Here is a 21,897-nt window from a genome sequence, read left to right as displayed (position 1 = left end):
TATTAATCATCATGCTCGTCACTGCTTGATCACTTGAATTTTGTTAACCTTTTTCCATTTTTCGAACTCTTCCGCCGTTTTTATCAATTCCTTTTTTAAATTCGAGACGGCACTAGTGATGTTAGAAAGTTTAGTTTCCAATATCGGGATAGTAGTTTTCACATTCGTCTCAACAAGTGTGCCACCAACCATTCGATAGCATTTCCTGCTATCATCTGTTTTTCTTAAAGTGACTAGTACTAATTCATGTTCGTCTTTGTCGTTCCCCAATTCTATGATTTTGCTTTGTAATGCCCCTAAAGTTTGCTTGTACTCATTGTACTTAACTTGTAAAACTATTTAAGAGTTAGCATCACCGCTTTATGCCAATATGAACTCAATATAACATACCATTAGATCTCTGCTCGACAGACATTGTTTTCTTAGGACAAAGAAGATTTCCGAACTATCATCAACTAAAGTCGCAGATAGATTTTTCAAAGGCGCGCGCGCTAAACATATAAAATATTAAACGTGATTATAAACTATATATAATCTCAAAAGGGGACTAATGTTCAGCTTTTAATCCGCAGTTGCTATTGCATGTTTGAAGTCCATCTCAATGCACTTCAGGAAAGATTAAATACACAATGTATAAAATTTACACAATCATCTTTTTAACATACATACATAAAATAGTTCATCCATCATGTAATTAAATAAAGTCCATTTATATGTTAAACGTTAATTATTGGTAATTTTAAGTCTATTGTGTTTTTTAAGTTCATTTCAGAGTATTTTTTCTAAAATTTAATTCCGAATGTAGCTTATGAGAGTTAAATTGCGAACCAGTTCCATAAGGTTTAACTAAAGACGAATGGTAACAAAAACTCGCAATAATAAATCAGAATAACATTTCCAAAATCAAGTGGTTTCTAGGTAAAACAATATACCTTAATACTTCAGAGCTATTTATTCTGTATCACGTGACGAAGATTCATGTACCTGTATTTAACCTTAAAAAATCCCTAACCGTATGATTACTTCGTTAAGTAAAACAGCAAAAGTAGGTTACTATTGCAATCAGCATATGAGCTTCTTATTTTCCGCTGATTCGAGCAGTAATAGGAAGAAGACAAAACCAAGTTTTGAATCCATAAAAAGCTCCGACGCTTATAGGGAGCTAACAACGCTTTCAACTGTACAAAGAGCTAAAGAACTAAGACAGGATAATATATTTAAGATTGTTTCTAATGAAGCAAATCAAGTAAAAGTTGATATTTTGGACATCCACGCTCGTCTCTTGGCTGAAATAGAATCCGAGAAATTGCAAGCAGATGAGATAAATCAGAAACTAAAAACTTCAGCAAATAAACTTGATCGCATTGCTAAAAGGGTGACAAGACTTCGAAATAAGCACGATGCAAATACTAAGCATCAATTAAAAGAAATTGCTAGGCATATTACTGACATTAGCGAAAGCCTGGCTGATTTTAATGTTATGATTACTGAGATAGTAGGTCTTTTAGGAAACGTGGATTTGAGTTTACCTGAAAAAGATAGATTGATTAACAACCAACAGTTAAATGAAATACATTATCCGCTACTTTATGACCTTTTCAGGGGAAAGTTTCCATCTAGATTTGAGAAACATGAAACACCATGTATTTACAATGGTACGGATATGAGCCCACAACCAATTCAGCAATCAGAGACAGAGCTTCATACGGCCAATTCAGTAATGAAACCAACTCTTAATGAACCTCAAATAATGCAACCTTTATCCTCCGGGATGGAGCTTGGTGGAAATGGTTTGATTGATCAGTCTCCAAATATGACTAATGACCATTTTAAGGACAGTTTCTCAGGTAATGTTATGTCCGTCGGATATAGAAAAGACGCAGACTTATCTTCCTCTGAAGATCCCTTAGCCAACACATTTAATAAGGAACCCATACCAAATAAACTACTTTTGCCTAAGTTCCAAAGATCGGCACCGCCTCAAACAGCAGCGACGCTAGAGAACGTTCATATAACAGAGCCGTTTTCTGCTACTTCAGGCCGCACAACTTGAAGATAAACAACACAGAATATTTATATTCCGAATATAATCATCCATCTATATCTAGATGTTAGCAGCATATATTAACATCTGGACGGTATTCCCATTTCCAAAATACGTTGAGTAATGTCCTTAAAAATTGAATGCATTGCAGATTCCTTATAAAGTTCGATCAGTGTCTTCTTCTCATTACTTTGATTTTCAATTAGTTGAACAAAACTGGGATCAATAGGAACTTTTCCAAGATACGGAATATCACAGCTCTTTGCGAGTGCCTTAGCTCCTCCACTAGAGAATATATCCGTACACTCACTACAATGCGGACAAACGTAACCTGACATATTTTCAACCATTCCTATCATTCTCAGATTTACCGTTCTACAAAAGTTTATTTCCTTTTTCACGTCAGCAAGGGCCACATCCTGTGAGGTTGATACAAGAATGGCACCATCAGGATTTGCGTAACGAAGTTCCTCAGCGATAGATATATGCTCATCAGAAGTTCCCGGAGGAGTATCTATTAGTAGGTAATCTAATTTACCCCAGTTTACATCATTAATGAATTGCTTAATCATTGCAGTTTTCTTCGGTCCTTTCCATATCACACTATCTCCTCTATTATTCAGCAGAAATCCCAGAGACATTAAATACAGAGAACCACACTCCGCTGCTGTAGGGACCGAAACTGGCAGCCATCCTTCGTTCGATTGATAAACTACCTTATTTTCCATGCCAAACATACGAGGCAAGGAGGGTCCCGTCAAATCTATATCTAAAATTCCGACGTTATATCCTAGTGCGGATAGTGTTAAAGCAGTTTGGGTAGTAACCGAACTCTTGCCCACACCGCCCTTTCCCGATAGAACTAACATTATATGTTTAATATTATGCAGGGATGTCTGATCCTCATTGTATGATGCCATATTTCGTAGAGTACACTGAAGACGTATCTAATACAAGTCATTAGTAAGTAGTGTCTTAAACAAATGTTAGATGATTTTATAGAGTATAGATCATTTTCAACGGAAATATACCAATTCATACTGATACAGATATAACAAGAGTATTACATCAACAGAATAGATGTACCACGCAAGTAATAAGAGTAGGGTGACTGTTTTTAGCTATTTCCGAGTGACTGTTAACCCAGTATTTCAATTTATTTTCGAATGAGCATTAGATCGGATCAGGGTACAGTACATCAAAGAACCCTTTTATTTGGTTCAAAACCCAATAATCCAACCGAGAGGGCAAGCTCTCCGTATAACAGCTCCTCAATTGATTATTCACAATCAACGTTGGCACAGCTAGAATCGCAAAGCGATGGCCATGTAAATATAATGAGAGATAAGGTTAAGGCATTAAAAGATCTCTCGCTTAAAATGGGTGAGGAAATTCGTGGCAGTAGTAATACAATAGAGGGATTAGAGAACACCTTTGAGCAAACCCGGACCAAGTTAAAGAGGACTTTTAATAGGATGATGATAATGGCGAAAAATTCAACTATTAGCTTCAAGACTTGGTTATTAATAATTCTGGCAGTCTTCCTGCTTTTTGGCTATGTTTGGATTTTCTAGTACTTAAATGAGAATATTGCATTCTCAGTTGTCCTCATAGTTAACACTAAGCATAAGCAATACTGCTGTATGTGAAGTCGCAAATTTCCTGAATTATTCCTTTAGTTTTTTACCTTTTCCCAGGATGCCTACCACATCACGTTTTGCAGCGTACTTCTTATGCACCCTATAATTTCTATAAATTTTACGAACTGTAAGCAAAGACAACACCACTGAAAACAAAACGAACCATTTCTCGTAGCTGTCCAAAAAACGCAAACTTCTGCCAAATGGCGAATTTATCAGGTTGGATTTAATTTGCACTCCTGGATGCTCATGTGGGAACACTAGTGCTACTAACGTATCCTTTAATGCATTAGGAGCTCTACTAGTTAAATATTCCCCAGCAATATCATGTTCATAGTAATATCTACCAGTTTTTTTATCAACAATTAAAACGTCACCATTCTGAAGGTCCCTGCCCTGAACTTTAAAACCAAGTTTGTTCAATAGTGAATCGTGACGGCTAATGTCGATATAGGCATATAGAATTTTATGATCATCTTTGTAGATACCATTTTCGATCATAGATTGCATAACATCACTATATGCATTGGCGGATCCTTGCTTTCCTTCATTTACCAAATTTTTCTGGACAATGTTAGAATAGATATTTCTATACCTCACAGCTTCATAATTATAAGCTGTCAATATCAAATTGTTCAAATAGTTTTCTGCAGATTTTTTACTATGATCATCACCAGTATCAATTACCTGGATTACAAGTTTCTCGTAAAACTCATTATGATAGTACATCAAATCTTTGAAATTCCTACTTGAGATTTCGCTTACTAATTGAAGAGAATTTTGATCTACCCATTCCATGAACGTTTTCATTGGATCCATATCCTTAGGAACATAGCCATGGTATACAATTGGGACCAAACTGCCTTCTTTAAACATAAACACTTTGGGATAAGGCGTTGATGTAATTGCAGTCAAGTATTCAGAATGTCCTGGAACATTTACTTGATTAATCATTTTGAAATAATTCTCCTTAATTAAGGAGACAAGGTCGTCGTCACTTTTGAAAACGACCATATTCCGATAGTTGCTCAAAGGCTGAATAATATCTTGCACAAGGGACGCACTTTTAATAAGTGAACTTTCTGAATCATAGTTGAATATGATGTAAGTCTCCTCATTCCCAGGGTATTTAAATTTATTAAGCTCTATTGGCTTTGCAATGATTTCAGCTATTTCATCCTTGGTAATTTTGGGCATGTTATAATTATTGACAACTTTCTTAGCAAAATCTATCACATCAGATGCAGAGTACTTATTTCCTTTGTAAAATATAGCGTTATTTTTTTTTCTGGGAAGTATAACGGCTAAAGTTGGTTCTCTATTCGACCTCTGCTTCGAAATTTCAGTTAATTCTTCCAGACCTAACTTTAGACAGATATCTTTATTTTGCCCGCACGTAGCTTGAGCAACTACTATATCAGTAGATAAAGCCGAAGATATGGTTTTCCAAGCCCTATGAAATGTGAGGCACTCATCACAGTTTTGGATAAATTTTTGATCCTTAAGGTCTGCATCCCTCAAAAATGGCCATAATACAAGCAGCATTGGGTCACCACCCGCACCTTCAACGTATCTGATCAAATCACCATCTTCATACTGCAAAGGTTTTACCTCTGTCTTCTTTTCAGAGGTTTCTTCCTTTTTGGCCTGCTCTTCATTTTTGGCCTCTTCACGCATGAACTTAATAAGGTCTTCAGTAGTCCGGGCGTTGGTATACGGCGCAAGGAAACCAGATGGACCATACAGCCGTAATTCGGGATATGCGGTAATACTTTCTTCATTACATAGATCTCCGCTTTGTATACAATTAACCTGAGACATGTAAATACCCAGCTTCTCACCCGTTTCGTGAAATTCTTCCCATGTCTTCTTCCATATAGGTTCAAATCGCCGACAGTGAGCACAATAAGGACTATAGAATTCAACTAAATGTAAATTGGATGAGATAGTTTCCTTAAAATTCGCTGATGTTAAAGGCTTTGGAAAACTAGCCCCTTGTTCTTCTTCAAGTTCATCGGTAACCACGCTAGAGGCAAATCCCAATGTTGAAATCAGGACCAGGATCCATAAACATTTGAAATAAAGATGTAGTCTAGTAGCCATTATCGCATCAAGAATCAATTGGTTCCTTTCCCAAAAATTTGCACTAGTTATAACAAACCTACTAAGAAGTTGTAGTTATCTTTTTCAAAGGTACCGGCTGAGTATTTGCACGTGGAGTCGAAGAAAACATCCACCGCTTCAGTAAGTAGTACTGCACAGAATGTTAATTAGATGATATTTACATAGCTTGTTATATAATAACTTTTATAGTTACTGTGACTAAGTAATAAATTCTTCAGGTCTTTTAGGTCCCTGTAAGGGCATGCTTTTCAAAGTAAAAGGGTATCATTCCAGATTTTAAAAGACTTCTTAAAATATTCGAATGAAACTAAAGTTATGGCAGAAGCTGGAACTGTCCGGAACATATTTGTTACAAAGCCGGAGTAGAATCCCGCAAAGCCCTCTTTAACAGAAATCTTTTTGATAAGACTAAAAACTCCAAGTTGGTCTCCACCGGTTGATTTAATTTGCATTCGGGTACGTAGAATTTCATGGGGATAGGTTATAGTACTAGCCACAATTTTTGATGCACAGGATGCGATTATTAGTCTTCCCAGATTCACATCATTCTCTTCACCGCCTTCCATTCCGCCGACTGTGGTGTTGTAATACAACAATCTTTTTAGCTTTTCATAGACTGGAAATTGAATTGCGACATGGAATAATCCGAATAAAGACGGTACTAGACCCAGGTAAAAAACCTTTAGCCCTTCAGTTTTATACATTTTTCGGAATGCATCTATTGTCCCACTATAATTTGTAGAGTGCCGGCTCTTGCTAGATTGTGTCATCAATCTCGTTTTAACGACCCAAATAGGGTTGGTCAATGCAGTAGACACGGCACCAGCGGTCAACGCTGATGCTGAATGCGACAGAAAATCATTTGGGAATATATGCGGATACTTCTTTTTGCACTTTTCGTAGATTGTGAAGTATATCATCCACGTTGGAAAATAACCTAGAACAATTGGTACAACACCTTTGTACAATCCTCTGAAACCCTCATCTCGCACTATAGTATTTAAAGAGCCAAATAAACCAGAGTAATATGCAGGCATTTCGTATAATCCCTGTGCTTGTAGTCTTGTTTTTGCCACATCTAAGGGGCATACAATTACCCCAGCAACAAACCCGGATAATGCACCAGAAAGAGCAGCAATTTCAGTATCAGTCAAACCCTTCGAAAACTTCGGCGTTTTAGAACCATTATAGTTACCATCTTCCGTTGAGTTATCTAAATGTGGTTTATCCATAAATTCTTCAAGGACGACAGATGAAGTCAAGGGAGAAGAACACTCAGGCAATAGGAGATCCACATCACTTTGAAAATTTAGGTCCTGGTTTCTTTTTACTGCATCATCGTTATTTAAATGAGTTGTTGATGGGCTAGTGAGAGCTTCATCCATTATCCTGTGTGCGTACTTAGTGTCTCTTATGCATACAATGATAGTAGATCACACTTACAAAATATGAGTTACTATAATTTTATCAACTCTAGATATGTTCCAGATAGTAGCTTCCTGTAGTGACCGTAACGTTTATTCGTGTATTGTCTTCGTGGTGTGCTTCCATCCTAATTTTTCCAAGCAAAAATGGAATGACAATACTGTGAGAAATACGACATAATAGCACAATAACAAATAACAGTATGATTAACTAAGTAATTTTGTCGGCAGTTAGTTTTACTATTTTACTATGTTCTGTTATCTTAAAAATTAAAACATTATATTTAGTTACATTATACATCTTGCCTAACTTGTAATATGCTAACTAGCGTAGTTATAGAATCACCTATACACGACCTTATACCTGTGAGGAACAAGCGTTACCACAATTGGATATCATTTATTAAGTATTTTCGTATTTCTACAATTAATGCCTCTTTTTGAATAATGAAACGGATTTATAAAAAGTGCGATGACTTTTCCAGTGTCATTGTAATGTTAAAGACAAAAAGCAATAATTGTACATAGGAATTGGATTAGTGAGACTTTTACACGCATATATATGATAAACATATCTAGATGTAACTTATATGAGTGCGACACTAGTGGTGTGGATTGCGATGCAAGCGTACTTTATACACATCCAAAAATACTGGAAATAGTAGTTATCGTGAATGTAGCAACGCTCCGACGGGCTATTGTTTCGCCTGGTAGAGCGTACCGTTTGTATCAGACTTTTTTAATAGGTCGCTTCGAAAAAAGCTTAGTTGTCAAGCTATCAAATTAATAATTCTGTCTATATCAAATTAATTTCACTCTTCATCCACTAAGTTAGCGGCACCAGCACCAGTAGTGGTATTAGTATTGGAAGAAGAACTACTGCCCAAATGCGTTTTCCCTTGTTGTGGCGCATAATCAAACAGCGGCTGTTCAACGGTATTTACGGCAGACGATGACGATCCTACCATATGAGAAGCATAAGGTAGCGTCCCACTACCGACACCGAATCTTGAAACAGGATACATACCATGAGCTTGCACATATTGTTGCATATTGTAACCGGGGTAGGATACAAATGATGGTGGTGTAGAAGAGGAACCGGCGGAAGAGATAGAAGAATGTGGTTGAGTTTGCCGAGCCTGTGTAACAGACGGTGCTGAAGATGGACCAGATGACGGGGGATTGTGAGGAAAAGGTAATGGTAGTTGAATGCCAGTTGGCTTATGCTGATCTGATGGAAAAAGTGTCCCTGGATGAGGTAACCCAGTTGAAAAGTTTCCATGAGATTGAGGGGCACTTGTTGCAGCGGACGATGCCGTCATCTGCGAAAGATCTGTTGTAATGACTGAAGAGCCTGAATGAGGTCGCTGTAGTTGTTGTTGCTCCTGACGATGGAGATGCTGTTGGTGTTGCTGCTGTTGTTTCATACGCGTATTTTGGTTGGGCTGAGGGCAATAACTATATCTATTGCACAGTTGTGCTTGTGAGCTATGCTGAGGCAGACTAGGGTAATAATTCATGCTGAAATACTGATGCTGTTGTGTCTGACTCTGCAATTGCTGCTGAGTCAGATGCTGGTGGTGCGACGGAATTTGGTGAGGCATGCTCTGATAGACCGGAGGGCCGATTACTGGTTGGGAAACCCCAGATGACATATAAGACTTCAGCCCCAAAGTAGAAGTACCGACCGTCCTTGTGGGGGTGACGTTAACAGACGCTTGCGCGCAAGAATTTCGTGAATTCCCCACAGATGAGTTCTCAAGCGCTATTTCCAGTTCCCTACAGGGATCAATTTGACTGAAGAAAGGTGAATTGGATGGTTTCATCAACTTTCCCGCTTCAACATCTTCAGCAGTGTAATACGAAATTATATGGATAGTCTCAGCGCGCGATGTTCGTTTTAGCTTAATAGACATGGTCTTTTTCACAAGTCCACTAGGCTTAAAGGCATAAGAGCTATTCAACGACCCAACTAGGGCCTTCGAAACGATACTTCGCTGCTGATCATCTAGCATATCCAATGAATCCATCCACTTACGCTGTCCCCCAGAGGTTGGAGAAACAAGCCCCACACCAGAAGCGCTGCTAGTACCACTACCGTTTTGCTTGTCCAGTTCCCGATAAACAAGAAACTTCCCCATTATCCTGGATGGTGACCACGAAACACCATCAGTCCACCGCTTAATGCCCGATTTCTCCTCGATAAATACAAACACGTTGCCCGACACTATCAACTGCGGCCTTTCGATCTCATAAGGTCTCCTTGTCACGGGGTTCAGTTTTCCGTCCAACACAGCTTGTGTCAGCAGCAGTGCATCCGCATTCGTTTCTATGTATCCATGATAACTGGGAACAACATCCATTGTAGTGCTAATGCTTTGGGGAGGGGGGGACAATGCAGCTTTTCCTTTTCGACACCTGAAACTAGATCAAGATTTACTGAGACAACAATACACGATGGTAATAATAACGATGTAATAGTGATATTATAATAAACAAGGGAGCTCCTGCAATACCAATTATGAGGGATAAATGGTTTGAATAATATGCACGACCGGACCTAATAGACGTAACTCTGGCCCTCACTCACTGTCCGATCAAACGCTGAGATAATATTGTATTGTATAGCTAATATAATCAACTTCAAACAATAGCGATAACAATATAATCGTGTAACAATGAAAAGTAGAGAAAAAAAATTCTAGAGAATAATAGTACTTGCTGAAAAGATTTTTTCGCGCAGTAGTCAAGGATTCCAATCTGCTTGTGCGACCAGGAGATAATAGCGATAATAATATAATTGTGATGAATCGAGCAAAATGCAGCAGAGAACGATGAACGGAAGGAAACTTATGTGTTCTCGGCTGTTGAGGATTTGTTTTCCGTTATGAGACTTATAATTTCTCGAGGAACCGCAGAAAAGCCTAAATTAACCAATTCTTGTTCGGTTTCCTTCACAAAACATGCGAGGAAAAATGAACCAACACCGTCTATCTATGAATGTTCCTATATAGTGTTCTCCGGTTCTTAGGCGTGTGTGGGGAGATAAGGACCGAACTTACTTGCATAAATGTTGCATTCAGCGTATTTCCTTTGTATCGCCTTAAAAAACTACGAAGTACGCACACCAAAAAAACTCGAATTCGTGCGGAAATAAGGCAGATCTTGTAGTCTGAAGGAAAAACAAACAATACCGAAGACAATACCAAAGACAATACCAGCGACGATTGAGCAATCTGGAAGACCCTGAAGAAATCAACGTCAATTATGGATAGGAAACCTCGAATGATATTGTACATATAGCTACCAGTATGTTATTGTCGGATTTTTCATTATACGGCCGGAGGAAACGAGTATTTAATCTGCTCTCTAAAAGTCTATACCAGCACCAATATCAGTACTATGGCTTCCTTCGGAGGCCGATATGCGTCAGTGTCGTGCAGCGGCCATCCATATGTTAGGACAGTATTTTAGCTCTTAGTAGTTCCTGTAGGCTATTAAAGAAATAGGCACAGGTACATTACCAGTGACGGATTCTCTTCGTGACATCTGTGCAAGTTTCGGCGGACGGCACATAATAACAATGTTTCAGTTTTAGGCTTTCATTTTTTCCGGTAACTGCGATTCTTTCTTTGAACGAGTTATGAATCGATCTACGCCGTAGCATAGGTTCTAGTAAAAATAGACCAGCTCCTAAATGTCCCCAAAAATACCGCTTTTGGTTCGCAAAACAATATAAGTTACAATGGATAAAACACGTATGCTATTATAACCAGTGCTTGTTCATTACCTGATTAAGAATGGATTTCAGATGCGTCCGAACTTGTCTCGACTTCGGAGAGAGTACCTGGACGTGTCTGTTGGAACAAATGATCATGCACTCTGCAACCTGAAATAATACGAGGCAACAAAACTGCGTCAGACGAAGAGAATCCGAGGAAATCATCGTGTAAAAGAATGTGTGCTTGGCATTTTCGTCGTAGCGAGGGGTATTGGTTAGTTTCGTTAGACATGATTAAACAGTACAGGCCGGTTCCGGCGCGGTGTCAGGGCGAGCCTCAACGTGGCCGGTACCGCCGCTCAATTTTACGTGGCTCGACCAATCAGCGGCAAGGACGCCCGAACACGAGATAAGATAGATTAAGAACATACCGGTCAGCAAGAAAATTTTTTCATTAAGTGGAGTCTAGAGGTTAGAATGACTCACTAAAACTCGCATATAAAAGCAGTAAAAAAGTGTGGTGAGAGGTCCGGTTGAGAAGGAAGCAGACAACAGAACGGAAACGGACTTTCGTGAAGCGACACGTTTAGACAGAGATATTAAAACAGGCGACCCATTCTACAGCCTATATACGCGACAACAACAACACCAGTTTAGAATACTTTTCGCTAATTCAGTTAAACAGGTTTTAAAGAACAATAATAATAGTTAGATTTTCGATAGGAATAAGGATTTTTTGTTGACTCATTCGAAATGGCCTGCTAAATTTCGAGCTTTTTTTAATTCAAGAAGAGTTTGTTTAAGGTTTTTAAATGTTACCGGTGATATTTCAGTTTTCGCTGTATTGCAGATAAACATTAGAAACTCATACACAAGGTGTTGTTTTCGTCTGTCCAAAGAAGTTTTAATAGATTATTGAAGATGCTTCCGTAACTCTTTATCGAACTACAGTCGACCATGACTAAAATTCGGGGGTTTTGACGTTTTTATTCAGTGATTCACGTGACACAATATTATCTAAGTTCCGTTACTATCGTTATTACAAATATGTTATCCACAACTAATAATACTACACTAACAGCTGCAGGTACCCCATCGTCAGGGTGCGGTACCGCAGAACAAAATGAAGCCCTTCAACATGAATTTTTATCTTCCCGTACATCAGGTGCAACTCACTCGCTTCTCGGGGACTTCGCACTAGACAAGTTTGCTGGTATCCAGGATGCTGCTACCAACGAATCTTTGATCAAGATGGAGGAATCTCCTCCTTTATTTAGTGGCGGCAGCGCTTGCTCTAGTGTTCTAGATCTTTTGGGGCCAAGCGGCGATGCTACTCCATTAGTGAGTTTAGAGAGTCTCGGAGGCTCTGCAGATCCAAGCACGTGGGCATCGTTGTTTGATGATGACATTCCAGTTATATTAGATGATGTTGAGAAGGCTGATTTTGCTTACACTACTGCAGTTAACAAGGACAATGGTTTCCTCCCTACTCCTGTCTTGGAGGACGCGGACTTTCCTACCAAATCGCCCGTATCTCCATCATGTTCTAAACGTGGAAATTCTTCGTCTGCACCATCTCCGGGTTCTACCAGAACTCCGAGTACTAGTAAGAAGGGCTCCGTGAGTAAGTCAGAGAAGTTTGATCGTTTAGGGGTTATCACATACAACCGCAAGCAACGTGCTGCGCCATTAACTCCTGTGGTACCTAAATCAGACGATCCTGTTTCTTTGAAGCGTGCTAGAAATACTGAGGCCGCAAGGCGTTCTAGAGCTCGTAAGCTTGAAAGAATGCATCAGTTAGAAGTTCGCGTAGAAGAGTTGCTACAACAGAATACTCAGTTGGAAGATGAAGTAGCTAGGTTGAAGGCTTTATTAGCAGAGGGGAACTGATCACACAGAGGTTTCCAAATATCTGTTCTTGCCCACAGCATATAGGATCAATTGTTATTAGGTTGAGTGCGAGAATCCTTTCTCGTCTCATAATTAAGGAGTTTATTTGTAGTTCAATTGTTCGGAGGTATATGTATATCTATTAGTTTATATGTATGTATGCAGCAATCTCCATATTATGTTCACTGATTTATTTGAAAACTTGAGGCCAAAAGGGTTGGGAAATTTTTAGCAGCTAAAATATTTACGGCTGCACATGATGATAGTCGTAATAGCTGCTAAGGCACAGAAACTTATATACAAATGACCAAGGCAAATAGGTTTGACGCTATCATTGATGATTTAGATAAACTGTCGCTTTCTCCGGGACTGAAGACACAGATAAGCACATTTGATTCGCTACCCTTAAATGACCTGTACCACTTGAAAACTTCTGTTGAGGATGAGCTTTCACGATTATTTCATTTACTGCATAATGAATATCAGTGCGATTTAGATTCCCCCTTGGTCACTGAAGATGGCTTTCCCCGTGATGATGTTGATGTCCTTCAGGTGCGCTTACTCCGTCGTAGCATCAACATGCTAAGGAATGATCTCAAACGTATCATCGATAGATGTGATATATTGATTTCCAAGCAGTTCCAGAACCAATATCCGGAGCCAGTAAATAGCACTGGAACAAACCAGCGGTCAATCGAGTACAAGATACCTTTTGCTGTGGTATCAAGTGTCGCACCGAACAGTCCCTCGTCAAAAGCAGGCATTCAAGTTGGCGACAAGTGGGTTAGGATTGGCAATATAAATGCAGCTAACCATCAGAAATTAGCAGCAGTTAGTCAAATGGTTAGGCAGCATAAGGATCAGCAACTGGAATTGCGAGTTCTTAGAAATGATGGTACATTTCATGACCTAATACTGATACCAACTACTTGGGATGGTTCCGGTTTCTTAGGCTGCCAATTATTAGAACTATAGCTCTTAATTAAAGTATGTTGAGTTCGAATGCAATCAATATTTAAATTCTTTATTTAACCTTTATATTATACACTATCCACCGTGCAAAGTAGACGTAAATGAAATAACGTCACCATCTTCTAAAATGTATTCCTGTTCACCCTCAAGCTCCCAATCTGTATCATTAATTAAAGTAAGAATTCCTGGCCTTATACTGTTATCTTGAATAAAAAACTCTTTGTCCCTCTGATTTTTAATCATATTCTCGACAATGTAATTAATTAAATCACCAACTGTTTCTTGTCCATTTTGTGAAGAAAACTTAATGTTGTATTTCCTTTTGTTCTCAAATATAGCATCTAGTCCCCCTAGGAACTCTACAATAACATTAACCATAATTCTGTTCGTTTCTTCAAGCTTATACGTCTTTTCACATCATCATCACAATTAGAAAACCAACATAGTTAATATTTTTTCTAAAGAAAACTGAACTTCAAGAGTCTGTACTGGTTCTAATTAAACTACGATAAATGTGTAATATAATATTGAAGCTGAGTGGGACCAGTTGAGATTTCTAATCTTGTCCATAAAATATGTTATACTTACTGTAAAACAGGTAATAAAAACTAAATCAGAGAATTGAACGAGATTTTTGGTACGTTTCGGTTAGGCATCGGTTAGGCATCGATATTTTTGTGTAAACAACCATTTACTTCTTTTCTAAAACGTAAGAATAGCCTGAATTAGCACTTTAAAGTGAGCCACTAGCCTTTTAAGTATAGACGTAGCAAGAAGGTGCTAAATGGCTTATTTATTTGTAGACATTTTTCGTTGCATTTGTAAAAGATATTTCCGATTCACTTTAAGATAACAGTGAATAACGCTGAACTAAACCCATTTGGCCAAAGAACAATGCCAAAAGTTATTCTTTCGTCAAAGAAGTATGTATCGGACTCGGTTTACCTTGACAAATGGATTGTTCCATCCTTAGTAGCTCATATTAAGCACCAGTCTCTAAATCAAGCATGGTGCACTGTGCGTGATTTCATTCCTCCCCTTCCTCCGCATATGACAGATCCCATCTTAGAACCTTCCATAATGTCGAATACTAGGCACTTCTTAAGAATTGTACGTTTTAAAAGTATACAAGATTTCAAAGTATGTGCAATTGGTAGAGACGCAGAATGTTACGTACTTAGTTGAATTCACTCCCAAATGCGTAATAGAATTTGAGAATAAATATAAGCAAAGAATTACAGCGAATACTGTTAACACGTTATTCCTAATTGGCAGTGTTTCAATAATGTATACAAGTCGGCTTGAGGTCGAGAGTGAATTTGGGATGTCATTTCCTTCATGGCCAAACAACACACTACCAATTTTAAAAATAAATCAATGCGCAGTGTTTGGAATGGATCAAGTTGAGTCTCATAGACACTTCCAAATGCTATATGAACACGAGAAATACGTAAATGCTACTCGTATTTCCTCACGTAGGGGTTAAACACGTACATAAGCGGTCGTTTTTTATGATATAGCATATGTTTCTTGAAATCTGGCCTTGAAGTTAAGTAACAATTAAACACTTTCTTATGGCTATAGTCAAGTAATTGAAACACATAATTAAATTTGTTATCGCCTTAAATCTCCGCTAATGACATCAGGCATATATTTCTGTGATTCTAAGGGCAGACTATTGCTTTCAAGGAAATACAAAGATGATATTCCAGCCAGTGCTATAGAGAATTTCCCACACTTATTAATTGAAAAAGAACAGGAATCAAGTGTTTTACCACCCTGTTTTTCCCATAATGGTGTACAGTATTTGTTTATTCAACACAATAATTTGTACATTTTGTCATTAACAAGGTCAATGTCCGTTAATGTAGCGTTGGTCTTTTCGTTTTTGCATAAACTAGTTGAAGTTTTGCAAGACTACATGAAAGTTGTAGAGGAAGAATCCATCAAGGATAATTTCGTAATAATTTATGAATTGTTAGATGAGGTTATGGATTATGGTATTCCGCATATAACGGAAACGAAGATGTTGAGGCAATACATCACTCAAAAGTCATTTAAATTAATAAGGTCTGCGAAGAAAAAGAAGAACGTGGTTAGACCTCCTGAAAGCCTGACAAACTCAGTTAGTTGGAGGCCTGAAGGAATTAAATATGGGCGTAATGAAGCATTTTTAGATGTTGTTGAATCCATAAACATGTTGATAACACAACAGGGCCAAGTTTTAAGATCAGAAATTCTTGGTAAGGTTAAGGTAAAAACTCGTCTTTCTGGTATGCCAGACCTAAAACTGGGATTAAATGACAAAGGGATTTTCTCTCAAGGAGATGATGACGATGAGAATTCTGGAGATTTCAGTTCTGTTTCGAAGAAGAAATCCAACATTGAGTTAGAAGACTTAAAGTTCCATCAATGTGTGAGATTGAGCAAATTTGAGAACGAGAAAATTATCACTTTTATTCCACCTGATGGAGATTTTGAATTGATGAGTTATAGATTAACTACGCCAATGAAACCCTTAATATGGTGCGATGTTAAAATACAGGTACATTCCAGATCAAGGATAGAGGTCCACTGCAGAGCTAAAGCTCAAATCAAAAGAAAATCAACTGCAAACAATGTGGAAATATTAATTCCTGTTCCTGAAGATGCTGATTCCCCAAAATTCAGATATTCGCACGGATCTATCAAATGGGTTCCCGAAAAAGCTGCTATTTTATGGAAACTAAAGTCATTCCCAGGAGGTAAAGATTACTCCATGGCCGCAGAAATGGGCTTACCATCGATTGGAGATGCCACAGAATATAACTTCAAAAGGCCTGTTCACATAAAGTTCCAAATTCCATACTTAACTACTTCCGGCATCCAGGTCCGCTATTTGAAAATAACTGAACCAAATTTACAATACAACAGTTATCCCTGGGTCCGTTACATCACACAGAGTGGCGATGAGTTCATGATAAGAATGTAGTCATTTTCATTCCGATGAAAGTGTAACTTTACTACGTATCTTAGTCCCCGACAACCACGTTGCATATATTGGACCCATTTTTCAACCTTAAATTTGTACATTAATTTTACATGGTATTTTATTACATTTGTATGAAAACATATATATCGGTAAAACGCCTACTGAATAAGTACTTACTAAGTGTTCGTGTTCGCAACAAGCGTTGGATACCTGTGAATCTCAGGCTTCCGATTTTAATTCGTTGATCACTCCAAGAACTTCCTTCTTACTGTCTGCTATACTAACTTCAGGGGAAACTTTCACTCTTTTCACTTTCAATATCCCATTGGCAAAAATCCAATGAGACCTAATAACACCTGATTGAGGCGTCTTCTTAGCTCCAAGTATTCCTAGAAATTCTCTACTGGGATCTGAAAGCAAGTCAAAAGGCAGACGCTGCTTAAGCTGAAAGTTTTTTTGAGATTTAACTGAATCCGCACTAATACCAAATATTACTGCATGTTTTCTTAGTTCTTCATAGTTATCACGATATCCGCATGCCTGACGGGTGCAACCCGGAGTACTTGCTTTTGGATATGCAAACAGGATTACCGGTTTATCCTTTGCAATTTTCCACAAGTCGATATCTTCATCTTCTTGATTTTTTAGTTTGATGTGAGGAAGGATATCACCAACTTCCAGTTCTTTAGTTTCTTTTGACACAGGCTTAGATTCTTTCGTCAAATGTTTAGATTCTTTTGACACAGGTTTAGATTCTTTTGGGACAAGTTTAGGCTCTTTTGGCAAAGGCTTAGAATCTGCAGAAACCTTTTTTGGCGGTTTTGACACCTTCACGTTGTTCCGTTTCGTTGCAACAGCCTTCTTAACAAGAGTTTTATGGATTTCGACTTGTTGTTTGACACCATCCACAGAGTCTAAGTCAATTTTCTTTGATGCTAATCTAGTAGATCTACGCAATGCATTACCCATTTCTGTATACAGGGTTGTATAGCCAACTTCTACTTCTTATGTTCTACTCTTCCTAACGGAGTTGACGAATGCGAGGTAAAATATGTTATAGATTTCTAAATTTGAATCAAGATTCAAGATACCCTCATTATTTTACGGGGCGCCTTTCCTGTCCAGGCCCGGGCCCATAGCGAGGAAAACACCCAATTAGAAATTCTTCCTAAATTGGAGGACTGCGCATAAGCCACGCATGTAGCGTTGTAAACTTTATTCGGGTATTTGTTGAAACGACAACAAATCGGAGTATGGACTAGTTGAGAAATATACCTGAACAATACTTTATTCATTATAAAACTGAATATATATGTTAAATAACATTCGCTTCAAAAAAGGATATTTCCATAAGTAATGCAAAGCTTACAAATCAACTCCTCACGATAATACCCAATATACGTTGTAATGCTAACCCCAATTATATAACGTGTCTGGGCATCTTGCTATTCATAATTTGCTGTGTCATCATCTTCGTAGCTGCTGTAGCTATAATTGGTCTCATCATTAAAATTGTAGTGGCTGCTTAGGCTATAATCATATACGTCCAAGTACCTCGCAGCTTGCCTGGAAGCTGGTATATCACAGTTACTTGTGTCTTTTGTCATCTGAATATTTTTATCGATTGCAGGTTTATTGGCGCCACACTGGCTTTCAGCCTGGGCTTCTTCTTCTCGTAGTTCCAACTCAATTTTCATCTCATGGAGGATATCGAAGCATTCCGCTAGCAGAACGTTTAGGGTGCCTTGACCTTCTGGAATGTTGCCATCTGCATCGTAAAACTTGCCATCTACTCGCATATTATCTAATGAGGCCAATTTCATTTGATATGGGTAGAGCTCACGTTCGTGATCAACACCTCCCATTCGTTTTAGTTCTAGTAGACAACGACGAACAGCTGAAGACTGGTTGTGAATATGCTGCAAAGACTCTGATACTGGCTCACTAGACTCCAGTAGCTTGTAAATAAGGGCGTAACACCTACGCAATAAATATAACAATACAGCTTGACCTTTATAATCCTTCGATTGTGATGGAAATTTAGAGTTAACGCGCAGGCTATCTAGTTCAGATAGTCTTTTTTGATAAGTGAATAAGTCGGTTTCTCTTAGGGCCCATCTTCTGGTAACTAAAAGATTTTCCAAGGTCGCTTTAATTTTACTTACTTCTTCGTAAATAGGCTTGATCATAGGGTCTAAAACCAACCCCTTATTAGTCTTGTGGGATAGATCGTTGATAATATCATGACAATCGTCCAGCAGCCCATTTAACACAGAGTTGCCTTGCTCAGGTTCGTTTTCAGATTCACCTACCACAATAATTTTGCCATCTTCATTGCAGTCTTGGTTGAGCATCCTTTCGATTTCAGCCAGTCTCTCCTTTAAATCCTCTAGAGCATCAGTAATATCATCCTCTGATACCGCATCTAGAGGATCTTTGCTCTTATTTGAATCATCGATATCTATTTTAAGTGCTGCTAACGACAGCAGCTCCCGCCTAATCTGGAACAATTGCTCTATGAAAGGCTGCAACGCTTCAGGGATTGCCTCAAGCTTATCCTTCACCTCTTGATACTTAGTAAGACAACTTTGTAACTTTGCTTGTATCAATAAATATTCTTCAACCTTGTTTGCTCTTTTCTCCGCATCTAACTGCTCTAAAACTTCGTTGTCTTCTATTGTAGACTCAGTTGTATCTGGGGTGTTATTTTTATTAACAATACCTACTATTTCATCAAGGCGCTCTTTTATAGGCCCCAGATCATGATGGGTAAAGACACCGGACTCGTCTAAATGTTCTAAGAGGCTCTGGACAGTGCTTAACGATGAATATTTTGCCGCTGCACCATTCTTCAATCCTACTGTCAGGAAGCTTAAACACAATAATTGAAAGATATCATCAATGACCGAATCAACCCGAGTACGAACTTCAGGAGAGTGAATCAAAGTAATTTTAGCAGCATTAGCGCCCATAATACCTAATTTCCTTTTACGAAGTTCATCCAACTCCCGTACTTTAGTAAGCACTCTTTGATAAGTAGCTCTAACATCCTTTGAATGCAAAAATTGTTTTCTGTCTTGCTTCATTTTCGAAAGTTGGACACGCACATCAAGAAAGTAATTCAATAGTTCTTCTTCATCCTTAGGTACTACTGTCTCATCCCTAATACCTGTCATTTTAATCCTCCCCTTTATTGTATTTAACGAATATTGAATATTAGAAGGAATACCTAGTGTTTCGCTATGCTACCCACCTATGTCAAATCTGGTAAAGATGATTCAGGTAGAAGTTAGTATCCACCCACTGATTTGTTCTATATCTGCCAATTTTTCTGAGTTGTACAGTGGTTGATTTTTTTATTTCTTATTTTATTTACCTAAGGTTAGTTAAGCATATCATTAAGGTACATATTTACAGAAAGCCTACTTATCGCCTAATTTTAATTAAATGTTGGGGGGTAGAAGTAGCTTCTCTATGGTAATACTGTTATAAATAAAAAAGGGAGGCGTATTGTTTTTAACTTTTATGTTTTGTTGAAATTAAAAGCGATGTTTTTCCATTTTGACGTGACCAGATTCATAAGTACGATAGAAACATCATTCGTACAATATAGTGACTTAAACCAAGCATTTTAACTTAACAATGTTACATATTAGTTTAATTATAGAATATATATAAAATAAATTGTGTATTGTTAATAAAGCTTTTACCCATGTGAAAGTCATGTCTGATAACAAACCTATTTTCTCACGCGTTATCGGGGTTAACCACAGTTAATGTAGTATTGGCGATGACGGGCGAGTCAATAACCACTGAACCGGTACTGAATCGCCTATTATCATCAAATGGGTTCATCTTCGCGGAGGTTTTTTCATGCAACGTTTTATCGGTTAGAACTGAAGGTAAGTACATTGTTTCATCGTAGTCTACAGGCTTGATAGCCTCTTGGTATTCCTTTTCCATTCTTGCCTGCTCTCGTCTAGCTGCAATTCGTCTTAAAGCAATGAGGAGTAGAAGAGCAAATAGTACGAGTCCCACCACACTACCGACAATTGCTCCGATCAAAGTACTTGTCTGTACGGATTTACCGCTGTTCTTTGAGTTATCAGATGAGCCGCTTGAAGTAGAAGATGGTGACGAGTCAGCTGGAGCATTTGTAGTGACATAAACAACCGAACCACCCCTGGTTTCAATTGAAGTCATAGTAACCACAGTTGGTTCCACAGTAGTTGGAGAGCCTTGCTGAGGATCATTAGAAGCGCCTGGAGGAGCAGTTTGCTGGTTTGTATTCGTAGAAGGTGTACCACCATTTGAGCCTGAAGGGGGCGAAGATGGCGATGCACTACCTTGCTGGCCACCCCCAGACCCAGAACCATCTTCATCCATTTTAAAGATACGGTAAGCGTTCTTACCCCCACAGTTTTCCTCTGCATACCCATAGCAATAAGTATCACAGTCATTACTTTTTGACAGGTTACTTGGATCTGTATTCCCACAGTAACAGTACCCATAGTTGTGTAATGCAAAATAGGTAGCTCCCTCCTTCTCGCATGATTGAGAGCAGGCTAGACTACTCTGATAGTTAAATTGGTATTCATGATCTAAGAATGACTGAGGTATTGAAGAATAACAACCTAAATCTGTTCCCACAGCTGAAACGCTCCTCACAGACAGAAACATAAGGAGGCACCATCCTTTTAAACTATTAAATCTCGAGATTTGGTCTTTCCAACGTGAACCACGAGCCAATTCCAGCATCTTTACAACCTGTGTAATAATTAAATGACTATAAGCTCGTAATAATTGCGCTGTATTAATAGGTTTTCGTTATGCTTCAAACCGTATCTGACGTACACTACCTATTAACGAAGCAAATCTAGTAAACTGCAATTTAAAAAGATAAAATATGCTGAATTTTAAAGTGATTTGACTAGGGAATGAACTCAGTCTTTCTTTCAGTGATATTGATAATTCGCTACCAACTTTTCGTGAACGTTGTACGTAACTCTTCGGTGTAGGTTTGCTGATATACATTTCTTCTCCCACAATAGAAAGGAAAAGCTTAATAGTAAAAAAAGAAATTAATAAGTTACCCGAACTCTCGCAAGATT

The 21,897-nt window shown here is 38.3% G+C and overlaps 15 protein-coding genes across 15 annotated transcripts; 6 read left to right on the top strand and 9 right to left on the bottom strand.

Moving 5' to 3' along the window:
• Window positions 1–18: 18 nt before the first annotated feature.
• On the bottom strand, window positions 19–415 carry GIM4 (tubulin-binding prefolding complex subunit GIM4; the record flags this gene model as incomplete). The annotated part of the gene is made up of 2 exons (XM_018131687.1): window positions 19–335; window positions 391–415. 2 exons carry the CDS (start codon window positions 413–415, stop codon window positions 19–21), a joined length of 342 nt encoding a protein of 113 aa, XP_017987735.1.
• Window positions 416–1,069: 654 nt separating this feature from the next.
• Window positions 1,070–2,053, top strand: VAB2 (Vab2p; the record flags this gene model as incomplete). Its single annotated transcript, XM_018131688.1, has 1 exon — window positions 1,070–2,053. The coding sequence occupies one exon, from the start codon at window positions 1,070–1,072 to the stop codon at window positions 2,051–2,053; it is 984 nt and encodes a 327-aa protein (XP_017987734.1).
• A 71-nt stretch (window positions 2,054–2,124) lies between these two features.
• On the bottom strand, window positions 2,125–2,964 carry CFD1 (iron-sulfur cluster assembly protein CFD1; the record flags this gene model as incomplete). Its single annotated transcript, XM_018131689.1, has 1 exon — window positions 2,125–2,964. The coding sequence occupies one exon, from the start codon at window positions 2,962–2,964 to the stop codon at window positions 2,125–2,127; it is 840 nt and encodes a 279-aa protein (XP_017987733.1).
• Window positions 2,965–3,210: 246 nt separating this feature from the next.
• On the top strand, window positions 3,211–3,618 carry BET1 (Bet1p; the record flags this gene model as incomplete). Its single annotated transcript, XM_018131690.1, has 1 exon — window positions 3,211–3,618. One exon carries the CDS (start codon window positions 3,211–3,213, stop codon window positions 3,616–3,618), a length of 408 nt encoding a protein of 135 aa, XP_017987732.1.
• A 93-nt stretch (window positions 3,619–3,711) lies between these two features.
• EPS1 (protein disulfide isomerase EPS1) lies at window positions 3,712–5,787 on the bottom strand (the record flags this gene model as incomplete). Its single annotated transcript, XM_018131691.1, has 1 exon — window positions 3,712–5,787. One exon carries the CDS (start codon window positions 5,785–5,787, stop codon window positions 3,712–3,714), a length of 2,076 nt encoding a protein of 691 aa, XP_017987731.1.
• A 269-nt stretch (window positions 5,788–6,056) lies between these two features.
• AW171_hschr42641 (HDL010Wp) lies at window positions 6,057–7,193 on the bottom strand (the record flags this gene model as incomplete). The annotated part of the gene is made up of 1 exon (XM_018131692.1): window positions 6,057–7,193. The coding sequence occupies one exon, from the start codon at window positions 7,191–7,193 to the stop codon at window positions 6,057–6,059; it is 1,137 nt and encodes a 378-aa protein (XP_017987730.1).
• An 851-nt stretch (window positions 7,194–8,044) lies between these two features.
• MIT1 (Mit1p) lies at window positions 8,045–9,595 on the bottom strand (the record flags this gene model as incomplete). Its single annotated transcript, XM_018131693.1, has 1 exon — window positions 8,045–9,595. One exon carries the CDS (start codon window positions 9,593–9,595, stop codon window positions 8,045–8,047), a length of 1,551 nt encoding a protein of 516 aa, XP_017987729.1.
• Window positions 9,596–12,000: 2,405 nt separating this feature from the next.
• GCN4 (amino acid starvation-responsive transcription factor GCN4) lies at window positions 12,001–12,843 on the top strand (the record flags this gene model as incomplete). The annotated part of the gene is made up of 1 exon (XM_018131694.1): window positions 12,001–12,843. One exon carries the CDS (start codon window positions 12,001–12,003, stop codon window positions 12,841–12,843), a length of 843 nt encoding a protein of 280 aa, XP_017987728.1.
• Window positions 12,844–13,146: 303 nt separating this feature from the next.
• On the top strand, window positions 13,147–13,818 carry NAS2 (Nas2p; the record flags this gene model as incomplete). The annotated part of the gene is made up of 1 exon (XM_018131695.1): window positions 13,147–13,818. One exon carries the CDS (start codon window positions 13,147–13,149, stop codon window positions 13,816–13,818), a length of 672 nt encoding a protein of 223 aa, XP_017987727.1.
• Window positions 13,819–13,890: 72 nt separating this feature from the next.
• URM1 (ubiquitin-related modifier URM1) lies at window positions 13,891–14,193 on the bottom strand (the record flags this gene model as incomplete). The annotated part of the gene is made up of 1 exon (XM_018131696.1): window positions 13,891–14,193. The coding sequence occupies one exon, from the start codon at window positions 14,191–14,193 to the stop codon at window positions 13,891–13,893; it is 303 nt and encodes a 100-aa protein (XP_017987726.1).
• A 516-nt stretch (window positions 14,194–14,709) lies between these two features.
• On the top strand, window positions 14,710–15,301 carry EST3 (telomerase subunit EST3; the record flags this gene model as incomplete). The annotated part of the gene is given in 1 exon segment (XM_018131697.1): window positions 14,710–15,301. Coding segments are annotated over 1 exon segment (591 nt in total).
• Window positions 15,302–15,451: 150 nt separating this feature from the next.
• On the top strand, window positions 15,452–16,786 carry APM1 (Apm1p; the record flags this gene model as incomplete). Its single annotated transcript, XM_018131698.1, has 1 exon — window positions 15,452–16,786. One exon carries the CDS (start codon window positions 15,452–15,454, stop codon window positions 16,784–16,786), a length of 1,335 nt encoding a protein of 444 aa, XP_017987724.1.
• Window positions 16,787–17,005: 219 nt separating this feature from the next.
• On the bottom strand, window positions 17,006–17,755 carry DOT5 (thioredoxin peroxidase DOT5; the record flags this gene model as incomplete). Its single annotated transcript, XM_018131699.1, has 1 exon — window positions 17,006–17,755. The coding sequence occupies one exon, from the start codon at window positions 17,753–17,755 to the stop codon at window positions 17,006–17,008; it is 750 nt and encodes a 249-aa protein (XP_017987723.1).
• A 476-nt stretch (window positions 17,756–18,231) lies between these two features.
• On the bottom strand, window positions 18,232–19,962 carry CUB1 (Cub1p; the record flags this gene model as incomplete). Its single annotated transcript, XM_018131700.1, has 1 exon — window positions 18,232–19,962. The coding sequence occupies one exon, from the start codon at window positions 19,960–19,962 to the stop codon at window positions 18,232–18,234; it is 1,731 nt and encodes a 576-aa protein (XP_017987722.1).
• A 571-nt stretch (window positions 19,963–20,533) lies between these two features.
• Window positions 20,534–21,544, bottom strand: SLG1 (Slg1p; the record flags this gene model as incomplete). The annotated part of the gene is made up of 1 exon (XM_018131701.1): window positions 20,534–21,544. The coding sequence occupies one exon, from the start codon at window positions 21,542–21,544 to the stop codon at window positions 20,534–20,536; it is 1,011 nt and encodes a 336-aa protein (XP_017987721.1).
• Between the last annotated feature and the right edge of the window lie 353 nt (window positions 21,545–21,897).

This window comes from Eremothecium sinecaudum, chromosome IV (assembly GCF_001548555.1).
Source record: "Eremothecium sinecaudum strain ATCC 58844 chromosome IV, complete sequence".
Taxonomy (NCBI): Eukaryota; Fungi; Ascomycota; class Saccharomycetes; order Saccharomycetales; family Saccharomycetaceae; genus Eremothecium; species Eremothecium sinecaudum.
Note: the sequence above shows the minus strand (reverse complement) of the source record. Positions and strands in the feature narration are given on the sequence as shown.